We start from the raw sequence: 21,144 nt of genomic DNA, 5'->3' as shown, positions 1-21,144 counted from the left end.
CACACACCCTACACACACATACACACTACACACACCCTACACACACCCTACACACACATATACGCACTACACACACCCTACACACACATACACACACCCTACACACATACACACACTACACACACCCTACACACACATACACACACTACACACACCCTACACACACATACACACTACACACACCCTACACACACATACACACACTACACACACCCTACACACACATACACACCACACACACCACACACACATACACACACTACAGACACCCTACACACACTACACACACCCCCCACACACATATACACACTACACACACCCTACACACACATACACACACCCTACACACACATACACACACTACACACACCCTACACACACATACACACACTACACACACCCTACACACACATACACACCACACACACCCTACACACACATACACACCACACACACCACACACACACATACACACACTACAGACACCCTATACACACTACACACACCCTACACACACATATACACACTACACACACATACACACACCCTACACACACATACACACCACACACACCACACACACATACACACACTACAGACACCCTACACACACTACACACACCCTACACACACATACACACACTACACACACCCTACACACACATACACACCACACACACCACACACACATACACACACTACAGACACCCTACACACACTACACACACACCCCACACACATACACACACTACACACACCCTACACACACATACACACACCCTACACACACCCTACACACACATATACACACTACACACACCCTACACACACATACACACACCCTACACACACATACACACACTACACACACCCTACACACACATACACACACTACACACACCCTACACACACATACACACCACACACACCCTACACACACATACACACCACACACACCACACACACACATACACACACTACAGACACCCTATACACACTACACACACCCTACACACACATATACACACTACACACACCCTACACACACATACACACACTACACACACCCTACACACACATACACACCACACACACCACACACACACATACACACACTACAGACACCCTATACACACTACACACACCCTACACACACATACACACACTACACACACCCTACACAAACATACACACCACACACACCACACACACATATACACACACTACAGACACCCTATACACACTACACACACCCTACACACACATACACACACTACACACACCCTACACACACTACACACCACACACACCACACATACACCACACATACACATACACCTCTGGCCCTGACCTCAGATAAAGACCCTCTGGGACAGTGGACATGACAGTAAGGGCAGCGAGCTCTAAGGAAGATAGCATTTTCTCTGGGCAGTGAAGGAGGCAAGGCAGACCAGGAGGGAAAATGACCTTGCAAAGGATGGGATAGCAGACCAAAGCAGTTCTCTCCTTGTCTTCTGGTTCTAGGAGAGTAGTTACAAGGAGATAAGTTCTGGAAGCCACTGGAGCCTTTGTAGGGTACCTAGAGCAGTGGCCCTGACAGACCCTGGGAGCACAGGACCTGGCAAGTCAGCTCAGAACAGAGCAAGCACCTGACAGCCACCCTCAGCTTCCCTTACTGTCTCCTGTCAGGGGAAGCCCCATCCTGGTATCACCGGGAGGTCCTGGGTTGATACAAGAAGATTATGAGCCACATTTGAAAGGTTAAGGACTTCTCACCACAGAGGCAGAATAGGTGGTCTCTGGCCAAATCTGAGGTCCCAGTCTGAGGACCTAGGTTCTGCCTTCACCCTCAATTCCACATGACTTTTGGGGACACCCGCTAGGAAAAGTGTTGAGGAAAGAGTGGCGACTTTAAAGATCTGGAATAGGGCCACCCTCTGTGGGGTCTAGACTTTGGGCAGCAGATGCCAATGCCCAACCCCAGGGTGGGCAGCTGGTGAAGTGGGAGCAGCAGAAGGCCTAGGAGGGTCTGGAATTCTCTTCCCACCCTGCTCCTCCCACTCTGCCTTCTCCCATTCCACCCCCTGGGCTGCCCTCTGAGCAGGGGAGGCGCCGCTGGCCCGTGGTGCTGCGAGAAGCTGGGAGGGGCCGGGGACGCGGGCGGGGACTGGGCCCCTCGGCTGAGCTCTGAGCAGGCAGGCCCCGCCCTGGCTCACACATCTGGGCGGTGTGTGCGGCCATCCGGCCTGGGGGAGGGTGCAGGGACGGGCCTGGCGCACATCGAGGGCCACAGCAGACTGCCGCAGGCTCTGAGCTAATATCCAGGCGGCCAGACATAGTGGAGCTGTCCGCAAGGCGGAGGTGAGCCGGGGAAGGGCCTCTGGGCTTCCCAGGGAGGTGCAGAGGCTGCTGTCTGGGGCTTAAGCCCACGAAGTCACGGGCTAGGTGGAAGCAAAGCTGCAAGCTTCTTCAGGAGGCGGGCCCACTGGCCCAGGCTTGGAGAGAGAGGCAACTGAGCTTCGGCTCCTACCTTTGGCTGTGGGACCCCACCAGAGACTTGCTTAGTTTGGAACGACCTGGTGCATGGGGAGGTAGGCTGGGGGCTGGAGGAGAGCCACTGTGAACTGGGGCCTGCTCACTTAACCAGTCCTGGGGACCTGCTGCCTGGGTTAGAGTTAAGACTGGGGATTGAATATTTGTGTGTCAAGAAGTGCCTCACGAGGCTCCAGTCACTGAGATCCAAATTTGTGGGAGGGCATCTGGGTGACCAGGGTGTCTGTATGCTAGAGACCTTAGGCTGTTCTCAAAGAGGCACGGGTGGGGATCCTATTGGGTGGGGTCTGGGCTTCTCCGAGGTTGGAGGAGCTAGCTAGCTATGAAGTAAGTCTGTCCCGTGGAGAAAGGGGAAGGCAGGAACTCAACTCAGCCTGCTGTGAGCAGATGGGGCCAGGGAAAGTGAAAAACTTCACTGGAGATGGTGGGCAGGGTACGGCTTTAGGTTTCGGTGGGACAGAGATTGTGAACTAATTATTCCCACGATGAATACCCAAAGGGGTGGCACATTTGTGGAAAGCAAAGCTGAAGCAGGGATCAGGATGTCAGTGGCCATTTCCATCACCCCTAGCCCTTACAGGAGAAAGCCGCCTCCTTATTCCACGGCCTTTTTCTGGTCCCCTCTCCTTGAAGTCATCTCCCCAGTATAGGGTGGAGCAGCCCTTTGGGTTCCATTTCTGACCAGACCATGGGCTCCCGGTTGAGTGGCCCAGAAAAGTTTGGAAGAAATGTCTGTGGCCCCAGCCTGCTGACAGTCCTGTTGAAGCTCATAGCTCCCCACCTAACCACCCCACCCAAGAAGAGACCCCTGAAGAACTGTGTCCATCAGACAAAGATTGTGAGATCTGGGGAATTCTCTGAGTTTCCTCTTGGCACACCCTGTCCCGGTCCCCTGTGACAGACAAACCCTGCCTATTAGACAACAATCGGGACTAAAAGCCAGGGTGAACGTGAAGAGTATGAGCCATGAGACCGGGAGCCAGGAGTCGGCCACAGGTAGGGCTAAAGGGCTGTCTACAGATAGTGTAGCGATCACGTTAGGGCCTGGATTTAGCATGCAGTTTCCATCCGGAAACTCAGACATTACCACCCGGAAACTGGAAGTCCCTGGGATGGGGGTCTGCCTCTGTCTGTTTCCATCTCTGCACTCTGGTGAGCCCTAGCTGTTGGGAGCTGACTTATCCCAAACTCCTTAGTCAGCATTCTCCTCAAATGTGCACGTGCAAAGCATGGTGGGAAGATCTGGAAGACACATTGGCCACCTGTATGTCCCTGCACAGCTGCTAACCCCTTTACCTCCATCTCTATGGAGTCTGTGGAGACTCCGCCATCATGGTTTGTTTCAGTTCCTACCGCCTTCAGAAAGAACTCGGGATAGGTACAGTGACATTTTCAGTAAGACCCGGGGCTAAAGTCAAATCCACGTGGAGAAGCAGAGCCCTGTCCACACACACCCAGCTCCCTGCCTTTCCCAGCACCTTCCACCCCTGGACTTGGTCCTCACAAGCCCAGTGTCACCCTTAGGTACAGAGAGGTGACACACTCTTACACAGACCATAGTGGGCCAAGGGGGAGGTATAGGCATCTGCCTGTGGCATGGAACTAAGCTTTTAGAGCGACAACTCAAGTCTTTTTCTCTTGGAAGTTCAAGGTTATTTTCTGCCATGCAACAGGCTTGGCCCAGAGAATCCATCCATTCATTCATCCATCCGTCAAAGTGGTTCTAGCACTAACTCAAACCTGTGACAGAGAAATGCTCAATGTGTATTGTGGTGGGCTTTGATACAGTGGCATGCCAGTAAAAACAGCCAGCTCTCTAAGAAAGAGAAAAGCCTGATTTGTAATTGTTGTCCGTTTCTGCAGTGTGAATACTCCTAGGCACGGCTGCTTTCAGGCTAACATCACTATGTGCATGGACGCAGGATTAAGAGACAGCGTCCACTCTGGAGAGTTTATGGTACCCAGCTCTAGTTTACCCCTTTCTTTTCTCTGAGCTAGGCTTCTGTCCTGATTCCCAGGGTTCTTAGAGGTCCCCTCTATTTGCCTCTTTTCATCGTTACCCCCTAGTTTCAGCCAGCCCTTATCCTTTCCCAAATTCTGATACCTGCTACAGCCAACTGTGTCTCTCCAGTGTTGTGGAAGCAGGATCCTATGTGTCTAGAAATCTCCATGATGCTGGCCACACAGGGGTACCCTGGATGTACAAGAGCCTGGCTGTCTTTCCCTGATGCTGGGTATGTTTGGATGGTGGTGAGCAAGGGAGTATCCTTGTGTATGGGTGTGCCGCTGCCCGGATCTGTGTCTGCTTGTGTTCTGTTAGCAAAACTTCCTGATCAGGCTACAGGCAGGGGCAGCCTCCACCTTTGTTTAAAGGGGTAGCCAGGCTCATAGGTAAGAGCAATAGCACCCCTGCTTTATAGACCACGGAGCAGCGAGAACATTTGAATATCACTTAATCTGTAAGGAGAATCTGAATTACCTTGGAAATCTCATAAAATACAAGTTCTGGCCGGGCAGTAGTGGCACACACCTTTAATCCCAGAACCTTGGGAGACAGAGGTGAGAGGATCTCTAAATCCGAGACCAACCTGATCCTGATCTACAGAGAGAGTTCCAGGACAGCCAGGTCTACACAGGGAAACCTTGTCTCAAAAAAGACAGCCCGGCGATGGTGGCGCATGCCTTTAATCCCAGCACTCGGGAGGCAGAGGCAGGCGGATCTCTATGAGTTCGAGACCAACCTGGTCTACAGAGCTAGTTCCAGGACAGGCTCCAAAGCCACAGAGAAACCCTGTCTCGAAACAAACAAACAAAAAAAAAAAAGACAAAGAAAAAAGGAGGAAGAGAGAAGAAATAAGTTCTGAGCAGGTCAAGGTGGGACGCTCCTTTGGGGTGTAGTGATGCCGGGACTGCTGGACCTGAGGCAGCACATTAAGTAACAAAACTATTGATGAGTTGGGGGCATTTACTTAGAGCTTGGACCCCAGAACCTCACAGATTCAAGCTCAAATACCTCCCATGTTAGGAACAAAAACATAAATAACCTTGGTTTTTAACAGGCAATAAATATCCTTCAGTAAATAACTTGGAGCCGTAAGCTGGCTCATCGGTAAAGGCGCTTGTCATGCGAACCTGATGACTTGGGTTGACTCCTAGGACCCACACAAGTGTGGAAGGGGAGAAGCGACTCCTAGAAGTTGTCCTCTGACAGCCACACCTGCACCATTGATGCGTGTGCCAATGTATTCAACTTCTCCCCGCTTGTCAAATAATAACTAGAAATGTAGAACTTGTTTAAAAAGGAAAACACATGAGCACACAACCTTCCCTGCCTCCCTCTAGGCACTGTCTCTTCCCTGCTCAGCCAAGCTTCTTGTGCTCAGCTTTGCCTGGGTTTATCCGCCTTGGGCCAATGGGACAGGTATTTGCTGTCCTAAGGACTTCTTTAAAATTCTTTTTTATTTTGCATGTGCATTTTACCTGCATGCCTGTCTGCACACCACATGTGCGTCTAGGGCCCACAAAGGTCCGAAGAGGGCTTGGATCCTCTGGAACTGAAGTTGAAAGATGGTTGTGAGCCACAGCCACTGGGTAGGTGATGGGAACGGAACCCAGGTCCTCGCAGGAATAACAATGTTAACTGTTGAGCCAGCTCTCCACTCCCTTTCTTCAAGGATGTCTTAAAACCACCTAGCTTCACCCTCCTCTCTTGCTGGGGTTGTCATGGAACCACAGGAGGGTCCTTGGTCAGCCTGCTTCCACCTGGCAGGCCTTTAAGTGTCCTTTCTCCTCCCTCCCCTCCCACTCAACTTCTTCCTAGACTCCCGTGGACAATGAATTTCTCATGTATAGTATACTTCCTGCTCAGGGGCTTCTCCCTATCTCCAGACTACATGTCTGATCACTAGTTCTGTTTTGTTTCCTGAGTGTGAAACTGCATCCACTCTCTGCCTGTCCCTGCTGTCTGCCTGCCCTGCTCTCTCTCTTCCTTCCATCCCCCAGCTTAAGTCAGAAAAGTTTCCTCCTGAGGCCCATTAACAGGTCTGATCAGCCCTGCTGATTTACACTACTGCCACGAAATGGCCCCACTGTGTCCGAGGTGCACAGCTCACCACCACCTGTAGCCTGGAAGCCTATAGCTGCCCAGCTGACTTCCGCTTCCGCCACCTGTAGCCTGGAAGCCTATAGCTGCCCTGCTGACTTCCGCTCCCGCCACCTGTAGCCTGGAAGCCTATAGCTGCCCAGCTGACTTCCGCTTCTGCCACCTGTAGCCTGGAAGCCTATAGCTGCCCTGCTGACTTCCACTTCCATGTTGCTCTATAGCTGTTCACTCTCCCGTGCATAGAAGCATCAGAGTGCAGACGTGGTGATGTTCCACACACCCCCCCCCCTGCAGCTTCCAAACTTGCGAGGTTTTCCATTGCCCTTCATATAAAACCGAGTCTAAAGGAGGGTCCGGCTCAGCTCTTCTCTCCCCACACCGACATCATCTTCACATCCTTAATATGCTTGGCATTCGCAAAGTTACTTTCATGATTACTGGGTCACAATCACTTGAGTCCCCAGAAAAGGTGCGGCTCACCATTTCCTAAACCACGAGTCCCCAAAAAAGGTGCGGATCACCATTTTCTAAGCCACGGCTAGTGGTCCCATTACAAGGACACCTGATTAAACAGGTAAGATGAAAATTTGGCAACGATAAGTTTGCTGAATGTTCGATGACCAAAAATTACATCAAAATCAGAATGTGAACAAATCTGTTTCTGGCAGAGCTAGCCCATGTCGTACTGTGTGGCCCACAGAGTTCTGAGCACACGACACACCCCCTTTGCACTGTGCATGCCGGTGGACCACGAAACAGCTACAGAAGCTGACAGAAACACCTCAGTTCAGATTTGAGACTATTCTGTGTTAGGGATTGCCTGTTTTACTGTGCGTATCAAACTGTGTGACTCCTTATGGAAACGTACTGGTTTAATTACAGAAAACACAGACTTGTACCACCATCCCAGCATTCCTCAGCACACAAGCTCATTGGATTGTATTATGTTAGAAAGTTTTTTGGTGGGGTCTTTGTTGTTTTTCTTTTTAAGACTGTTTGAGTTTTAGTCAGGTATGGTAGCACACACCGTTAGTCCCAGCACTCCAGAGGCAGAGACAGGCAGATCTCTGTGTGTTCAAGGCCAAGCCTGGTCTATAGAACTAGTTCCAAGACCACCAGGGTGGTTACACAGAGAAGCCCTATCTCGGAAAAAACAAGCAAGCAAGCAAACAAACAAGAATGTTTGATTTTTATGAATTTTAATTTTTTATTTACTTTGTGTATGAATGTTTTACCTGCATGTATGTCTGTGTACCACTTTCATGCCTGGTGCCTCCAGAGGCCAGAAAAGAGCACTGAATCCCTTGGAAATGGAGTTCCAGATGGCTGTGAACTGCCGTGTGGGTGCTGGGAATTGAACCCTGCTCCTCTGGAAGACAGCTTTTAACCACCAGGCCATCTCTTCAGCCATGAGGGTGTCTGATTTTAAAGACTGCTGTTTGAATAATCAATGAATATTGACTTTAGATTAAAACAGAATTTCCTGAAATTTCTGGAGTGGCCCTAGCCTTGCCTGTCATGTTGTGCTGTGCGCTTATGTGAAGGAGCACTCTCAGCTCGACCATTGTCAAATCAAAATATCTGTCAGCCAGCTCTGGCACGTGTTGACGATGCTTCACATTCAGTGTCAAATATTCAGCCAATATTTATTTATTTTTTGGTTTTCTTGAAGCGGGCTCACGTGTATCCCAAACTACCCTGCCAGGTTAACCTTGAATTTCTGATCTTGCTGTCTCCCCTCCCCAGTGCTGAGAGTAGAGGCATGAGTCACCATAAAAGAAGCAAGCACATCTGTCTCATTACTACTCAGATTTCTTCTATCTTTAATAAGTAGGAATATATATCAAAGAATTGTTTTCAAAATAAAGTTCTATATAACTTATTATAAATAAAAATTTTATTTATATTCCTATTCTATGTAATTATATACCCTGGCTTGCATGGAAATTTCTTTCTTTCTTTTTTTTTGGGGGGGGGTTGTTTGTTTGTTTTTTGTTTTTTGAGACAGGGTTTCTCTGGATCTTTGGAGCCTATCCTGGAACTAGCTCTTGTAGACCAGGTTGGCCTCGAACTCACCGAGATCCACCTGCCTCTGCTTCCGGAGTGCTGGAATTAAAGGCCTGCACCACCACCGCCTGGCGCATGGAAATTTCCTATATAAAATAGGGTCTCAAGTGAAACGGTCTCGAGGGGAAAGTTTAAGGATCAGCTGTGAGGGACCCTGGTTGCTCCTCCAGAGACCTGCACTCCCAGCACCCACTAGGCAGCTCATAGCTATCTGTAATTCCAGATCCAAGCCATCCGTCACCCTCCCTGGACACTAGATACACACGTTATATGGGCATACATACAGGCAAAACAATCTCATAAGCAGCACCTGGCACAAAGCAAGCACCAGAAAATACATAGAAGGGTCATGGTTCATACAGAGCAAAGGGCATTTCTGAGCAAACTAGGCCTATGGAGACTGAACTCTAGATGAGATGAAGGGATCTGGTTAGACATGCTAACAGAATTTGTGATGCTCATTTTCAAAATGTGTCATCCTTATCTCCCAGAGACACACTGAGGAGTTTGTAAGTGAAATACTGTGACGTCAGGGATTAGCATCAAGTGTCTCCGGCTCAGAGTAAAAAAATAGCACAGATAGCAGTCAGGGAAAGAGTGTAGAACAAGTAAGTCTCATTTTGCTTGTCTGTTCTTGTTTTCAGCTCCAGAGACTGCAAGGATGCTGACTGTCCCGGAAATGGGCCTACAAGGGCTGTATATCAGTAAGACCTCTACTGCCCCTCCCTGCCCACCACCCCACCCACCCTACTTGCCTTGGCATGAGACTGCTAGCCACTGCCCACAATTTCCTCTCAGCGCAAGTTCTTGAGAACCATTCTGTATATTCTACACTGTGTGTGTGTGTGTGTGTGTGTGTGTGTGTATACAGTGTGCACACCTGCACATGTGTGTGCAGGGATGGTCTGTATACAGAAAGTATCTGTTCAGAGATACCTGTGTGTGTGCATATGCTTGTCTGTGTGCAAAGGACTCGCGTGTGCTTTGTGCACCTACACGCATGTGCACCCTTTGTGAGGATGCGGATGGATCCCTGTGCGGAGGACCTTGGGTTGGAGTGGTCTGCAGGTGGGCCTGTGTGCCCTGAACTCAGCACATCTGCTTTCCTCTGAGTGCAGGCTTTGTGCTCTCTGCAGGGTGGGAGGCCAGCAGGCAGGAGGGACACTCCTCAGGAAGTCCATTCACAAAGACCTGGTGGGCTGGGCCCTTCCTTCCTGCCTCCCTTCCCAGGCTAAAGGCACAGCAACTGCCTTTCACATTACAGCTGATAGCAGGGCCTGGGCCATGCTGGATGCCCCGAGAAGGGGATCTTGAACTTTAGCTACCCTGACCTTATACTTCTGGTACCCAGGCACACTGCAACTATGCCCAGGCTCTTCTTACAGACCCTCACATACATTCCTGGGTTATCCCGGGACCACTGTCAAGGGTCACAGACAAGCTGAGGGAGCACAGCCAGCCCTGGCCCAGAGGGCAGCCATTCAGACCTGCTGGCAGGAGCCTTCACGCCCGTTCCCACTCTCCTTCTCTTTTTGGCCTCCCTAGCCTCATCCATGGGTGTCAGGGTCTCTGCCATCTCCTCCCATCACCCTTAGCAAACCTTAGTGTGATGGGGATAATGACTTCCTTACCACCTTTGACTGTCTGGCCAGGCTGGCCTTCCTGTCCCACAGGCATCTAATTCAAGCCATACCTGGGGCCCTCCTGGAGGTTACCCTGTTTCCAAGACCCTAAAGTCCAGCCCAGGCCTGGCCCTTCTGCCCCCAATGCTATCTTGAGTGTCTGTATGTGTGCTGAGGACGTCCCCAGACACAGAGCTGGGCTGGGGGTAGGTGCTGCCTTCCCCTTCTGGTCCTGTGTGCCCACTGGGAACGGGGAACCCCCTCAAGTCCTGATTAGAACCATGTGGCTGACTTTAATAGCAGAGGAGCAGCCTGCCTCTAGGCTGTATGTCTCACCTCACAGTCACATCTGAAGTCCCCTCTGGCCCTGCCACAGGAGCCCATCTGCCCGTAGCTCCTGCCTATCCATCTCTAGACTGTCTTTCTACTACAAAGTGCTTCTGTGTCTCCTTCTGTCCTCCTGTGCGTGCTTAAAGGGGACTTGGGAAACTGCCCAGATGATCCACACAGGACACCATCCAGGGAGACAGGCACATCTGCTTGGTCCAGGCAGGTGCTTAGACCCTCAACCCTGCAACATGCATGTCCTTCCTTCTCCCTCCTGTCTCCCTTCCCCACAAATTACCCTTTGCCTCAGCCAGGCTCAGAGAGAACAGATAGAGCCCTTGTGCGAGGCAAGGTCCTGCTTCCCAGATCGTTTCAAGGTGACTTGGTCTTTCTCCTCTACAGGCTCTAGTCCAGAGAGATCCCCAGTACCCAGCCCACCTGGCTCCCCGAGGACCCAGGAGAGCTGTGGCATTGCCCCCCTCACCCCTTCACAGTCTCCAGTAAGCAAGCCCTGATTGGGAATTTGGGTGGTAGGTGGCCTGGGTGGTGTGGAGGAGGGAGGTCCCTGGGGCAGGGACTGAACTAAAGAAAGGTGCAGAGGCATGCCACCAGGCCTCCTATCCCTGGCACACTAGTCATGTGGCCCCATGGACTGTGGGCCGTAACAATGCTACTGAAAACATAAGCTCCAGGTAACTTACTCCTACCTCTCTATAGAAGGATGACTCCCAGAAGACACTGTGGCTGACCTGCTTAGGCAAGCATGTGACTTTTCTAGGTTCTCAGAGCACTCTTCCTGCTGACCAGAGCCCTAACACACTCTAAGCCCCAACTCAGGAAGAGTATATTGTTTAAAAATATTTAGAAACTGCGCAGTTGAAGTTGACACATGGCTACCTCTATCCCCACGGCTTTCCTGGGTTACATATTCTCTATGGCTTTGTCCCGGTCATCCAGTTTGGGGTCCCTCTTCTTAGGGAGCCCAAGCCTAGCTTGGGAAAAGTTGGGGCAATTCTGTATATGGACTGGGGCCCCTCCTCTCTTAAAAACCAGAGTCTGGATTGTGTTACAAAAGCAAGAGGTAAAGTGTGCACATCCACATATTAGAAAACAGCCGAGGGGGCTGGAGAGATGGCTCAGACATTGAGAACACTGACTGCTCTTCCAGAGGTCCTGAGTTCCGTTCCCAGCAACCACATGGTGGCTCACAGCCATCTATAATGAGATCTGGTGCCCTCTTCTGGCATGCAAGCATACATGGAAGGAATGTTGGATACATAATAAATAAATCTTAGAAAGAAAGAAAGAAAGAAAGAAAGAAAGAAAGAAGGAAAACAGCCAAGAAAAGCCAGATTGCTCCCAGCCAGGGCACGGCTGGCAGCAGGTGTGAAAATGGTGTGAGATGGAGCTGGGCCGAGGGAGTCTGGGAAGCAGGCAGGTGAACAGGAAGCTAGATAGCAGTCATTTTAGCCCCAAACTCCCACGGCCACCTGAGAGGTGTTGGACCACCCAAGCAGGTGGCATGGCCAGGTCCCAACCTGGAGGGGAGGCTGTAAAATTAGGAAGGTGGGCCAATGGGACTGGGACAAAGCTACTTTGGGCCACAGGCAGTGAATGGGGCGAGATTCTCTTAGTTATTGGCTGACATTAGGTTTTGGACTTGCAGAAGCCAGAGGCCCGTGCTCCACAGCAGGCCTCCTTCTCTGTGGTCGTAGCCATCGACTTCGGGACCACATCCAGTGGCTATGCCTTCAGCTTTTCCAGTGACCCTGAAGCCATCCACATGATGAGGTAAGGGCAGCTGGCCTGGGAGACTGGGCTGGAGAGGTACCTCAAACTCTGGTAAAGGCCTAGCCTTAGAAATAATCACGGGGCAGGGTCTTATCAGAGCCCCTTGCCTCTCTAGGACTCCTCGCTGGGATGGGAGGCTGGAGAATGGACTTCAGGTCCAAACTTCAGCCTTATTTGGAGTCCTCCTACCCACTACAGGAATGCTGGGCTTCATTTATTTATTTGTTTATCCATTTATTTATTTGCAGGGCTGAACATCAACCCTGGGGCCACAAGCCTACAAGTGTTCTTGGGTTAGATCCCCAAACCAAGGCTTTATTTGAGGGATGTGTGTTTTAATGGTTTTTAATGTGTGTGCACGCATGCATGTGTGTACTTGTGCATAGTGCATGCATCCTAAGGCCTCTGTCACTCCCCACAGGACCTCTCACTGGACCCAGAGCACACCGATTGGCTAGCCTAGCTGGCTGTGGGGCTCTGGAGATGCCCTCATCCCTAGTCCCCACCCCCATCCCCCCAGCGACAGGGTTAGTGACAAGGTTATAGATGCCACCATAGCCAGCCTAAGCTCTAAAAATAAAGAAAGGAAGAGAGAAAGATAAGGAGAGAGGGAGGGAGGAAACAAAGGAAGGAATCAGAAAAGACCTCGAAGTAATTTGGCCTTGGAAAACAACCTTGAAAAGTACAGTGACTTGGCCAGAAACACTTCTGCTAGGGTCCCAGGGAAACATATCAGGAGGTCAGACACAGGCCATGGAATAATAGCTTGCTGTTGCTCATAATAATACAGAGGCGAGGTCAAATGGGACACCCTACCCAGAGGTCTCTCAGGGCCTCTTGGATAGAGAGGATCCCTGGGGGACCGTTTATAGAGGGATGTAAATGGCACCATTCGTTTTCATGAACCCCTAAGAGAAATGCACTGTTATTATCCTGGGGGGTGAGGATGAGGGCGGTGTTTGCGAGTCGGCCTCACTCCGTAGATCAGGCTGGCAATCATCCCACCTCAGCCTCCTGAATGCTGGGATTGCAGTCACCACTCCCAGCTCCATTATTTTCATTTTACGGATGGCGGAGGTGGGAGCTCGTGGAAGCTGTGTCCTGCTCAGGGTCACACGTCTGGCCCCTGAGCCAGCACCCAACTGTAGGAATGTGGCCTCTGGCTCCCCTGACTGCTTTTGTCTTCGCAGGAAATGGGAGGGGGGAGACCCAGGCGTGGCCCACCAGAAGACCCCGACTTGTCTGCTGCTGACCCCAGAGGGTGTCTTTCACAGTTTCGGCTACACTGCCCGTGACTACTACCATGACCTAGACCCCGAGGAGGCTCGGGACTGGCTCTACTTTGAGAAGTTTAAGATGAAGATCCACAGTGCCACTGTGAGCCTACGCGGCCAGGCTCCTGCCAGGGAGGTGTTAGTGGAAAGCAGGGCAGAGCCGAGAGACCAGAGGAATGGCCTGACTGGGGGCCGAAGGGGTGGGGTCATGGGCCGAAGGGGTGGGGTCATGGGCCGAAGGGGTGGGGTCATGGGCTGAAGGGGTGGGGTCATGGGCCCAACAGGTGGGCAACACTAAGGATGGGCTTGATGTGATGATGGGCAAGAGGATGGGGGGGGCAGAACTAGAAAATGGCGGATCCTGGGGCAAAGCCGATGTGAGATGGATAGAAGAGAAAGAGAAGCAATAGGAGATGGATGATTATACCGAGGAAATCCTCAGGGAAAGGGGCAGAGCTATGGCCTCCTGCAAAGCAGCCCTGTGTCTCTGTCAGGATCTCACCTTGAAGACCGAGCTAGAGGCCGTAAATGGGAAGAAGATGCTGGCTCTGGAGGTGTTCGCCCACGCCCTCCGCTTCTTCAAGGAGCACGCTCTTCAGGTGTGCTGCTCTTCCCAGCCCACGGACGGGGGCAGGGACACCCTATCCCTTCTGTCCCCTCCCTCTCCCCTAATCCCACCCTGAGTCCAGATGACGGGTGGTCACTGCCAAGTCACAGGCCACTCCAGTTCCCTGTCCTGTCAGAGCTTGCCCTTGGGCCAGCCAGGCGAAGATCAGAGTTCTCACTCCAGCAACAGATCTTCCCAAGCTGAGCTTCCGGAAGGGTCTGAAAATGCTTCAGGCCAGCTCCCGCCTCACTGTCCTCCCCTACTGCAGGAGCTGAGGGAGCAGAGCCCCTGCATGCTCGAGAGGGACACTGTGCGCTGGGTGCTGACAGTGCCTGCCATCTGGAAACAGCCAGCTAAGCAGTTCATGAGGGAGGCTGCCTACCTGGTGAGGATGTGCAGGTGGAACTGAGGTAGCCCACACCTCATCCCTCCTTCAACCCCGAGGACCACAAAATCGTTGTATGATGATATTTATCCTTGCTGGGATTTTGGGAAAGTGTTGTCCCCAGGAGAAGGGGTGAGCCTTCAAGAATAAGGGCAGCTGGGCAGAGGCATAGGCCATCACAGTGTCCCGTTAAGTTCCTGAGAAGCAGAGCCCAAGATGGGGAATGTGATGTATATAGTCTGCTGAAGACAGGCTCTTAGGACAAAGACGGTGGAGGAATCAGGACCGGAGAGCGATGTGCAAGGATGCGGTCTCACCGGAGTCTAGCTTCAACCCCATTCTACAGGAAGCCCCAGAGGGAGGACTGTGGCACTGGATTGGCCACAGTGAGGCAAGGGTCCATAGCTGCCTGCCCTTGCTTGCTGGTGGGGTGGAAGGGGCACTTGTCTGTGTGGGGTGGGACCAATGTCTAAAGCAAGAGCAGCAGGCAGACGCCAGGGAAGCCACTCTGGCCCTCCGCAGCACTTCTGTACACCCCCATTCCTGCCCCAGGCATCGTAGGTTCTTCCCAGAGGAAAAGGACTATTTAGTTACAAAGGGAGATGATTCTGGCCAAAGTGTGATGTCTTCCTACCACAGAGAATGTGGGGTTCAGACACTACCCTCTCCAATGGGGACAGAGAGGCCTCACAGAGCAAGATGGGTTGCTTGGCTCTGCCCCTGGGGCCTTGAGGAACAGATCCTAGGACATCCAAAAGGTATCTCAAGCCTGCCTTCTGTCCCCTTGAAGATGCCTCTACCTGTGGGTCAGATGTCAGGACTATGGGTGCCTATGCTTGTCCCTAGAGGGGGTTGACTCTGAGCACAGTGAGCCGCTCTGCAGGAATCAGATGTCCCCAGACAGAACAAACATGCCTGTCCATTTACCTACCTGCCCTGCTTTCTCCCATGTTGTTCCCAGAAAGGGCTGGCCCAGGGCAGGAAGCCCCCCCGTTCCTACCTGTCTCCCTCTTAACTTGGTCAGAATGCATGGAATCCCATGAACTCTAAACTCCCTGGAGAGAGCCTTTGTCCTGCTGCAGGAAATGACAGATCTTGAATGTTTCTCCTGTACCCCCACTGGCCTGTCATGATGCCTGGAATTTCACTATTTCCTTCCTGCTATAGCAGATTCTTTGGGAACAAAGTTCTCCTGGGAGTGAGGCAACCTATGGCCAATATCTGACACCAGCCTGGTGAGCCGGGCATTGCCCCTACCATTCCTTCCAGTTCAAGGCACTCACCCCCCACGGTGCTGGAATCCCCCCCCCCCGCAACACCACAGCCAGCACTTAGCCCCTGCCATCCTCTCCAGTCCACTGCACCCACTCCCCCACCTACCCCACTGTGCTGGAACCCCCAGCCACACCACAGACAGCACGGCATTCCCTGGGGATGGGAAATTTGCTACAGCCATGCCATTTCTTTCTGCTCGGTAAGCCTTTGGCTCCTTGGCCCTGGCCCTCCCTAGCCTGACCTCAGGGCGGCTGGGAGGCAGCTTCAACTGTGTGTAGCATGAAAGGGCCCGACAGGCCTGGCATGGATGGTGTGGTGGGAGAAGAGTTGGGAATACCCAGACTGCAGAGTGCCATCTTACATGACGGTCTATGGTGCTGCCTGGTGCGGGCCACCACCTATATCCCCAGGCTGGCCTGGTTTCTCGAGAGGATGCAGAAAAACTCCTCATTGCTCTGGAGCCTGAGGCTGCCTCTGTCTACTGCCGAAAACTTCGCCTGCACCAGCTCCTGGACCTGAGTAGCCGGACTGTAGGCGGAGGGCGCCTGGGTGAGCGCAGGTCCATTGACTCCAGCTTTCGACACGGTGAGCTGCTCCGGAGTTGCCGCCTGGTGCAGGGTTTGATGGAGTGCCCTTGGAAGGTTAGCTGTGTCTAGGATGGAAAAGGGGAAGTCACCACCTGAGGGAAGTCAAGATCCCCGGTGGAGTTCACTGTGAGGGGGACACAGCCCTGGCTCTAGGACCCCAGGTTGAGGACAATCCCATCTTGACCAGAGAAGCAGTGTCTGAGGGTCAGGGAGACACAGACCGCCTCGGGGCAGGTGCTCAGTGGACACTAACAAGGGAGCAAGCTGGGCCTCTTCAAGGCTTTTCCTTAAATGGCCACTCTATCAACTGTTATCCCACATCAACCCTGCCCCTTAGCAACCAAAGCTCTTGCAGCCAGACCCAGGCACTGAGGCCAAGGACAAACTCCTCAGTGTGCTCACCCTGGCAGGGAGAGGTCCCAAAGTCCTGAGCTGCCCTGGGACACCTAGAAACACCTCCCACCTAGATCCTTCAAGGCCCCTTGGGCCTGATTGCACCAGGACCTGCTCCCTCTGGGGCAAGAACAAGTCCTGTATCCAGAAATGCTTCTAGCTGCTGCTAGTGCCTGGGATTGGGATCCATGTTGCCACAGGGCTCTGGACAGCCTTGGTAAGGAGAAAGGTTGAGACAGTAGCTCCTAACCTTACTTTCCACCCCAGCCCGGGAGCAGCTGCGGAGGTCTCGCCACAGCCGAACGTTCCTAGTGGAGTCTGGTGTAGGAGAATTGTGGGCAGAGATGCAAGAAGGTGAGGTGACAGGGCATGAAGGGACATCTCAGCACACAGAGACTCTGTAAGAACTGGGGAGGGCTCGATCCGTGAAGCCTGCATCCTCCCTCAGTCACCTGCTCACAGTCGCATCCCAACTCATTCCGCCAGGAAGTTCTGTTCCATGTTCAAGCCTCAAATCATCCCCCTTCCACACGTAGCATCCTTATTTGGTAGCCTGAAATGAAGCCCTTCGCCTCCCTCCATAAACCAAGGCTGGGTTTGGTGCCTGGAGCAGAGCTGGAGGCTGGGGGTGGGGGATTCAAGACGGAAGGTGAGAGACAGACAGATCTTTCATGTTACCTGTATTGGCCGGTGCAGGAGACCGCTACATGGTGGCAGACTGTGGAGGTGGTACTGTGGACCTGACCGTACACCAGCTGGAGCAGCCTCACGGCACCCTCAAGGAGCTCTACAAGGCTTCTGGCGAGTATACCCACGAGTACCCTTGTCACTAAGCTCTCACAAGGCCTTCCATCGTCCCCTGGTGGCCGATCTGGCAATAACACCCGCTCTGTCTCCTACCCTGCTGTAGGCGGCCCTTATGGCGCAGTAGGGGTGGACCTGGCCTTTGAGCAGCTGCTCTGCCGCATATTCGGAGAGGACTTCATTGTCAAATTCAAAAGGCAACGGCCAGCAGCCTGGGTGGATCTAACCATTGCCTTCGAGGCCCGCAAGCGCACTGCAGGCCCACACCGTGCGGGAGCACTCAACATTTCGCTTCCCTTCTCTTTCATTGACTTCTACCGCAAACAACGAGGCCACAACGTGGAGACGGCCCTGCGCAGGAGCAGGTGCGCCCAGGGTCAGGACTCGGGAGGCTAATGTGGCCTGCCTTTGCAAGGGAGAGTCGTGTGCCCCAGGGACTAGAGAGAGAGAGGCCTGGGCAGTTCCACACACGTATACCGTGCCAGTGACAGGTGGCGGGACCTTGAGTACTGGGTGGTGAGGCAGGTCCACCAGCGATCAGGAATTGGCAGTGCAATTAAGAGTTAAGTGTCATAAGGGACAGAGGTTGTAGATTTTATCTTCTCCCTGACCCACCCTATTACTCAGTGTTCGTGGCTCTGCTATACTGGAGTAAGGGTCAAGTCGTTTGGGATCTCCTGACTGAGCTGAGCCGACAGCAGAGTGGGATTGAGGATAAGGGCAGGTGTCCACCCTTCGTTCACAACGTGAGGACCCCTTTCTAGAAGCTGCAGCAAACAGCTGAGCTGACCCATGGATTTGTGTGTCCCCTTCACCACCCACAGTGTGAACTTTGTGAAATGGTCCTCACAGGGGATGCTCCGGATGTCCTGTGAGGCTATGAACGAGCTGTTCCAGCCCACAGTCAGTGGGATCATCCAACACATAGGTGAGTGTCTGGATTCATCACCAAATTCAGGTTCAGAAATAATTCCACTCCTCTATGCCTGTAACCACACATACCTTGGGGTAAAACCCAGAATCATCTGTATTACCTGGAGCAAACAACTCATGGTGGTAAAGGAACTGTTTATAGTCCTGCCAGGTTAAAGAAGGCCTGGTGCTTCCGTTTCCCCATTTTGCAAATGGACTTAATGAGCTGATAGCGTGTAGAGTAGACAGGCTGTCCTGAGCGGTGTAGATGCAATCCTGGTTCTCTATTCTTCATGGGATGGTAGCAATGGAGTACGGTGTCGGGGGCCGGCAGGACCAGTGAAGAATGCCAGGAAGCACTGTTTTCTTTTTAATGCTGTCAGAGTACTGGTGGGGCCGGGCATAGTGGCATGTGCCTTTAATCCCAGCACTTGGGAGGCAGAGACAGGCGGATCTCTGTCAGTTTAAGGCTAGTCTGATCTACAGAGTATGTTCCAGAAAAGCCAGGGTTCTAGTTGCACAGAGAAACCCTGTCTGGAAAAACAAAATCCCCGCCCCCGAAAAAAAAGTACTGGGGGAGGGGTACAGAAGAGCCACTTACCATGAAATAGTGGCTCTTAGTGACTCTGTCTCCTTCTCTCTCTTCCTGAACCCCACCCTACACCTGTCCCTGCCCTGCAGAGACATTGCTGGCAAGGCCTGAGGTACAGGGCGTGAAGTTGCTATTCCTGGTGGGCGGCTTTGCAGAGTCGGCTGTGCTGCAGCATGCAGTACAGACAGCACTGGGCACCCGTGGCCTGCGCGTTGTGGTCCCGCACGACGTGGGTCTCACCATCCTCAAGGGAGCAGTGCTCTTTGGCCAGGCACCCGGTGTGGTGCGGGTGCGCCGTTCCCCTCTCACTTACGGCGTGGGCGTGCTCAACCGTTTTGTGCCTGGTCACCACCCACCTGAGAAACTGTTGGTTCGGGATGGGCGCCGCTGGTGCACTGATGTCTTTGAGCGCTTCGTTGCAGCAGAGCAGTCGGTGGCCCTGGGAGAAGAGGTGCGACGCAGCTACTGCCCTGCGCGCCCCGGCCAGCGGCGCGTGCTCATCAATCTGTACTGCTGCGCTGCGGAGGACGCACGCTTCATCACTGACCCTGGCGTGCGCAAGTGTGGTGCACTCAGCCTGGAACTTGAGCCTGAAGGCTGCCCGGAAAACACAGGCACGCCCCCCAACCGCCGTGAGATCCGTGCTGCCATGCAGTTTGGCGACACGGAGATTAAGGTCACTGCTGTGGATGTCAGCACTAATCGTTCTGTGCGGGCGGCCATTGACTTTCTTTCCAATTAAGGGTGCCCTTTCGTTGGGGGCAGAAGAACATGCTGGTTTTCACAGCGGCGCCCCTTTCTCCCCATCCTGAGAGAAATGTGGTAAGGACACATGGAGACTCACGTTGGGATTGGGCCTTGGTCTACTGATTGGAACACTAAAAGAACGCCAAGAGGTGAGGTGGTGTAAGAGACTTCTAAGGTTAGAGGGTGAGCCTGGCTTATAAGTGTGTGACCACGAAGACAGACTACAACGGAGGACTAAACACTGGCCTGAACTTGAGGGTTGAGGGGAAGGTTAATCAAAATTGCTGAGGAGCCGCGCGAGGTGCAGAACCTGGGCCTGAAGGTTAGAGTTCACTGACTGTTGAAACTGTGGAGTTCTAGCCACAGAAGCCAGAGAGCAATTTCATGCAGGGTTTAAGCCCATGCTAAAGGGACAGATGTAATAGAAGCTGGCTGTGTGACTGTTAATCACAGAGCAGTGGCTGATGGGAGGAGGGTGCATTGTTACAGTGAAGGCAGTTTGGAGGGGATGTGGACGCAGCATGCTCAGAGGGACCCACGGGCAGCCTATAAATGACTAATTTGCCACCAACCCAGCCACAGGAGGGCAGAGTTCACTGGGGTGAGGGGGGTGGGTGCCCCAGCTCTGCCACTCATCACTATAGTTTACCACTAGGAAATTTGATCAACCATGGGCCTCAATTTCTCCAAGTGTGAAATGTCAGACACTTCCAGCCAACCATGGCATAGGGCAACTTTACCTGGCTAAGAACATACCCTAGGTGAAATAAAGCATGCGTGGTCAAGAAAAGCAATAATCTTCTAGAACCACCAGAGTGGGGAACCCCACAAGTGGGAGTAGTGTGTGAGGTACAAGTACCAGAGAGAAGAGAGGCCGTTTTCAGCTGCACAGATGAAAGGGACCTGGCAAGGAACTGTTGCTTTCTCCCTGTCTGGCACAGAGGCCTGAAGACTGCTTTATGCTAGGCAGGAGGCACCTCCCCACCCATATTAAGCAACGAGTCCCAGGCCTAAAAGGCATCCATCCCCTTGTGGTGCCAGTGCTACAGTGTTGTGCAATGCCTCTTCCTCCTGATGGAGCTGGTCCATCTGTGAAGGGTAAGATC

The 21,144-nt window shown here is 52.5% G+C and overlaps 1 protein-coding gene across 2 annotated transcripts; it reads left to right on the top strand.

The window, feature by feature from the left end:
* The first annotated feature begins 2,259 nt into the window (after nt 1–2,259).
* On the top strand, nt 2,260–20,888 carry Hspa12b (heat shock protein family A (Hsp70) member 12B). 2 transcript variants are annotated; one of them, XM_041671028.1, is made up of 13 exons: nt 2,260–2,361; nt 9,367–9,426; nt 11,074–11,171; nt 12,338–12,462; nt 13,653–13,839; nt 14,231–14,335; nt 14,612–14,728; nt 16,414–16,588; nt 17,251–17,337; nt 17,680–17,784; nt 17,894–18,152; nt 18,612–18,715; nt 19,381–20,888. In XM_041671028.1, exons 2-13 carry the CDS (start codon nt 9,384–9,386, stop codon nt 20,031–20,033), a joined length of 2,058 nt encoding a protein of 685 aa, XP_041526962.1. In that variant the 5' UTR covers nt 2,260–2,361; nt 9,367–9,383; the 3' UTR covers nt 20,034–20,888. The 2 variants fall into 2 exon arrangements, with proteins under 2 accessions (XP_041526962.1, XP_041526963.1); XM_041671029.1 differs by lacking the exon at nt 2,260–2,361 and adding an exon at nt 2,435–2,591.
* The last annotated feature ends 256 nt before the right edge of the window (nt 20,889–21,144 follow it).

Source organism: Microtus oregoni, unplaced genomic scaffold (genome assembly GCF_018167655.1).
Source record: "Microtus oregoni isolate MIOR12 unplaced genomic scaffold, Mior012 000020F_ref0000438, whole genome shotgun sequence".
Taxonomy (NCBI): domain Eukaryota; kingdom Metazoa; phylum Chordata; class Mammalia; order Rodentia; family Cricetidae; genus Microtus; species Microtus oregoni.
Note: the sequence above shows the minus strand (reverse complement) of the source record. Positions and strands in the feature narration are given on the sequence as shown.

Bases quoted from the DNA above. Each gene is read 5' to 3' on its own strand.
- Hspa12b (XM_041671028.1), top strand. From the start codon at position 9,384: ATGCTGACTGTCCCGGAAATGGGCCTACAAGGGCTGTATATCA. The intron at 11,172-12,337 runs GTAAGCAAGCCC...TTGGACTTGCAG, and splicing joins TCACCCCTTCACAGTCTCCA to AAGCCAGAGGCCCGTGCTCC. The intron at 14,336-14,611 runs GTGTGCTGCTCT...CCCCTACTGCAG, and splicing joins TCAAGGAGCACGCTCTTCAG to GAGCTGAGGGAGCAGAGCCC.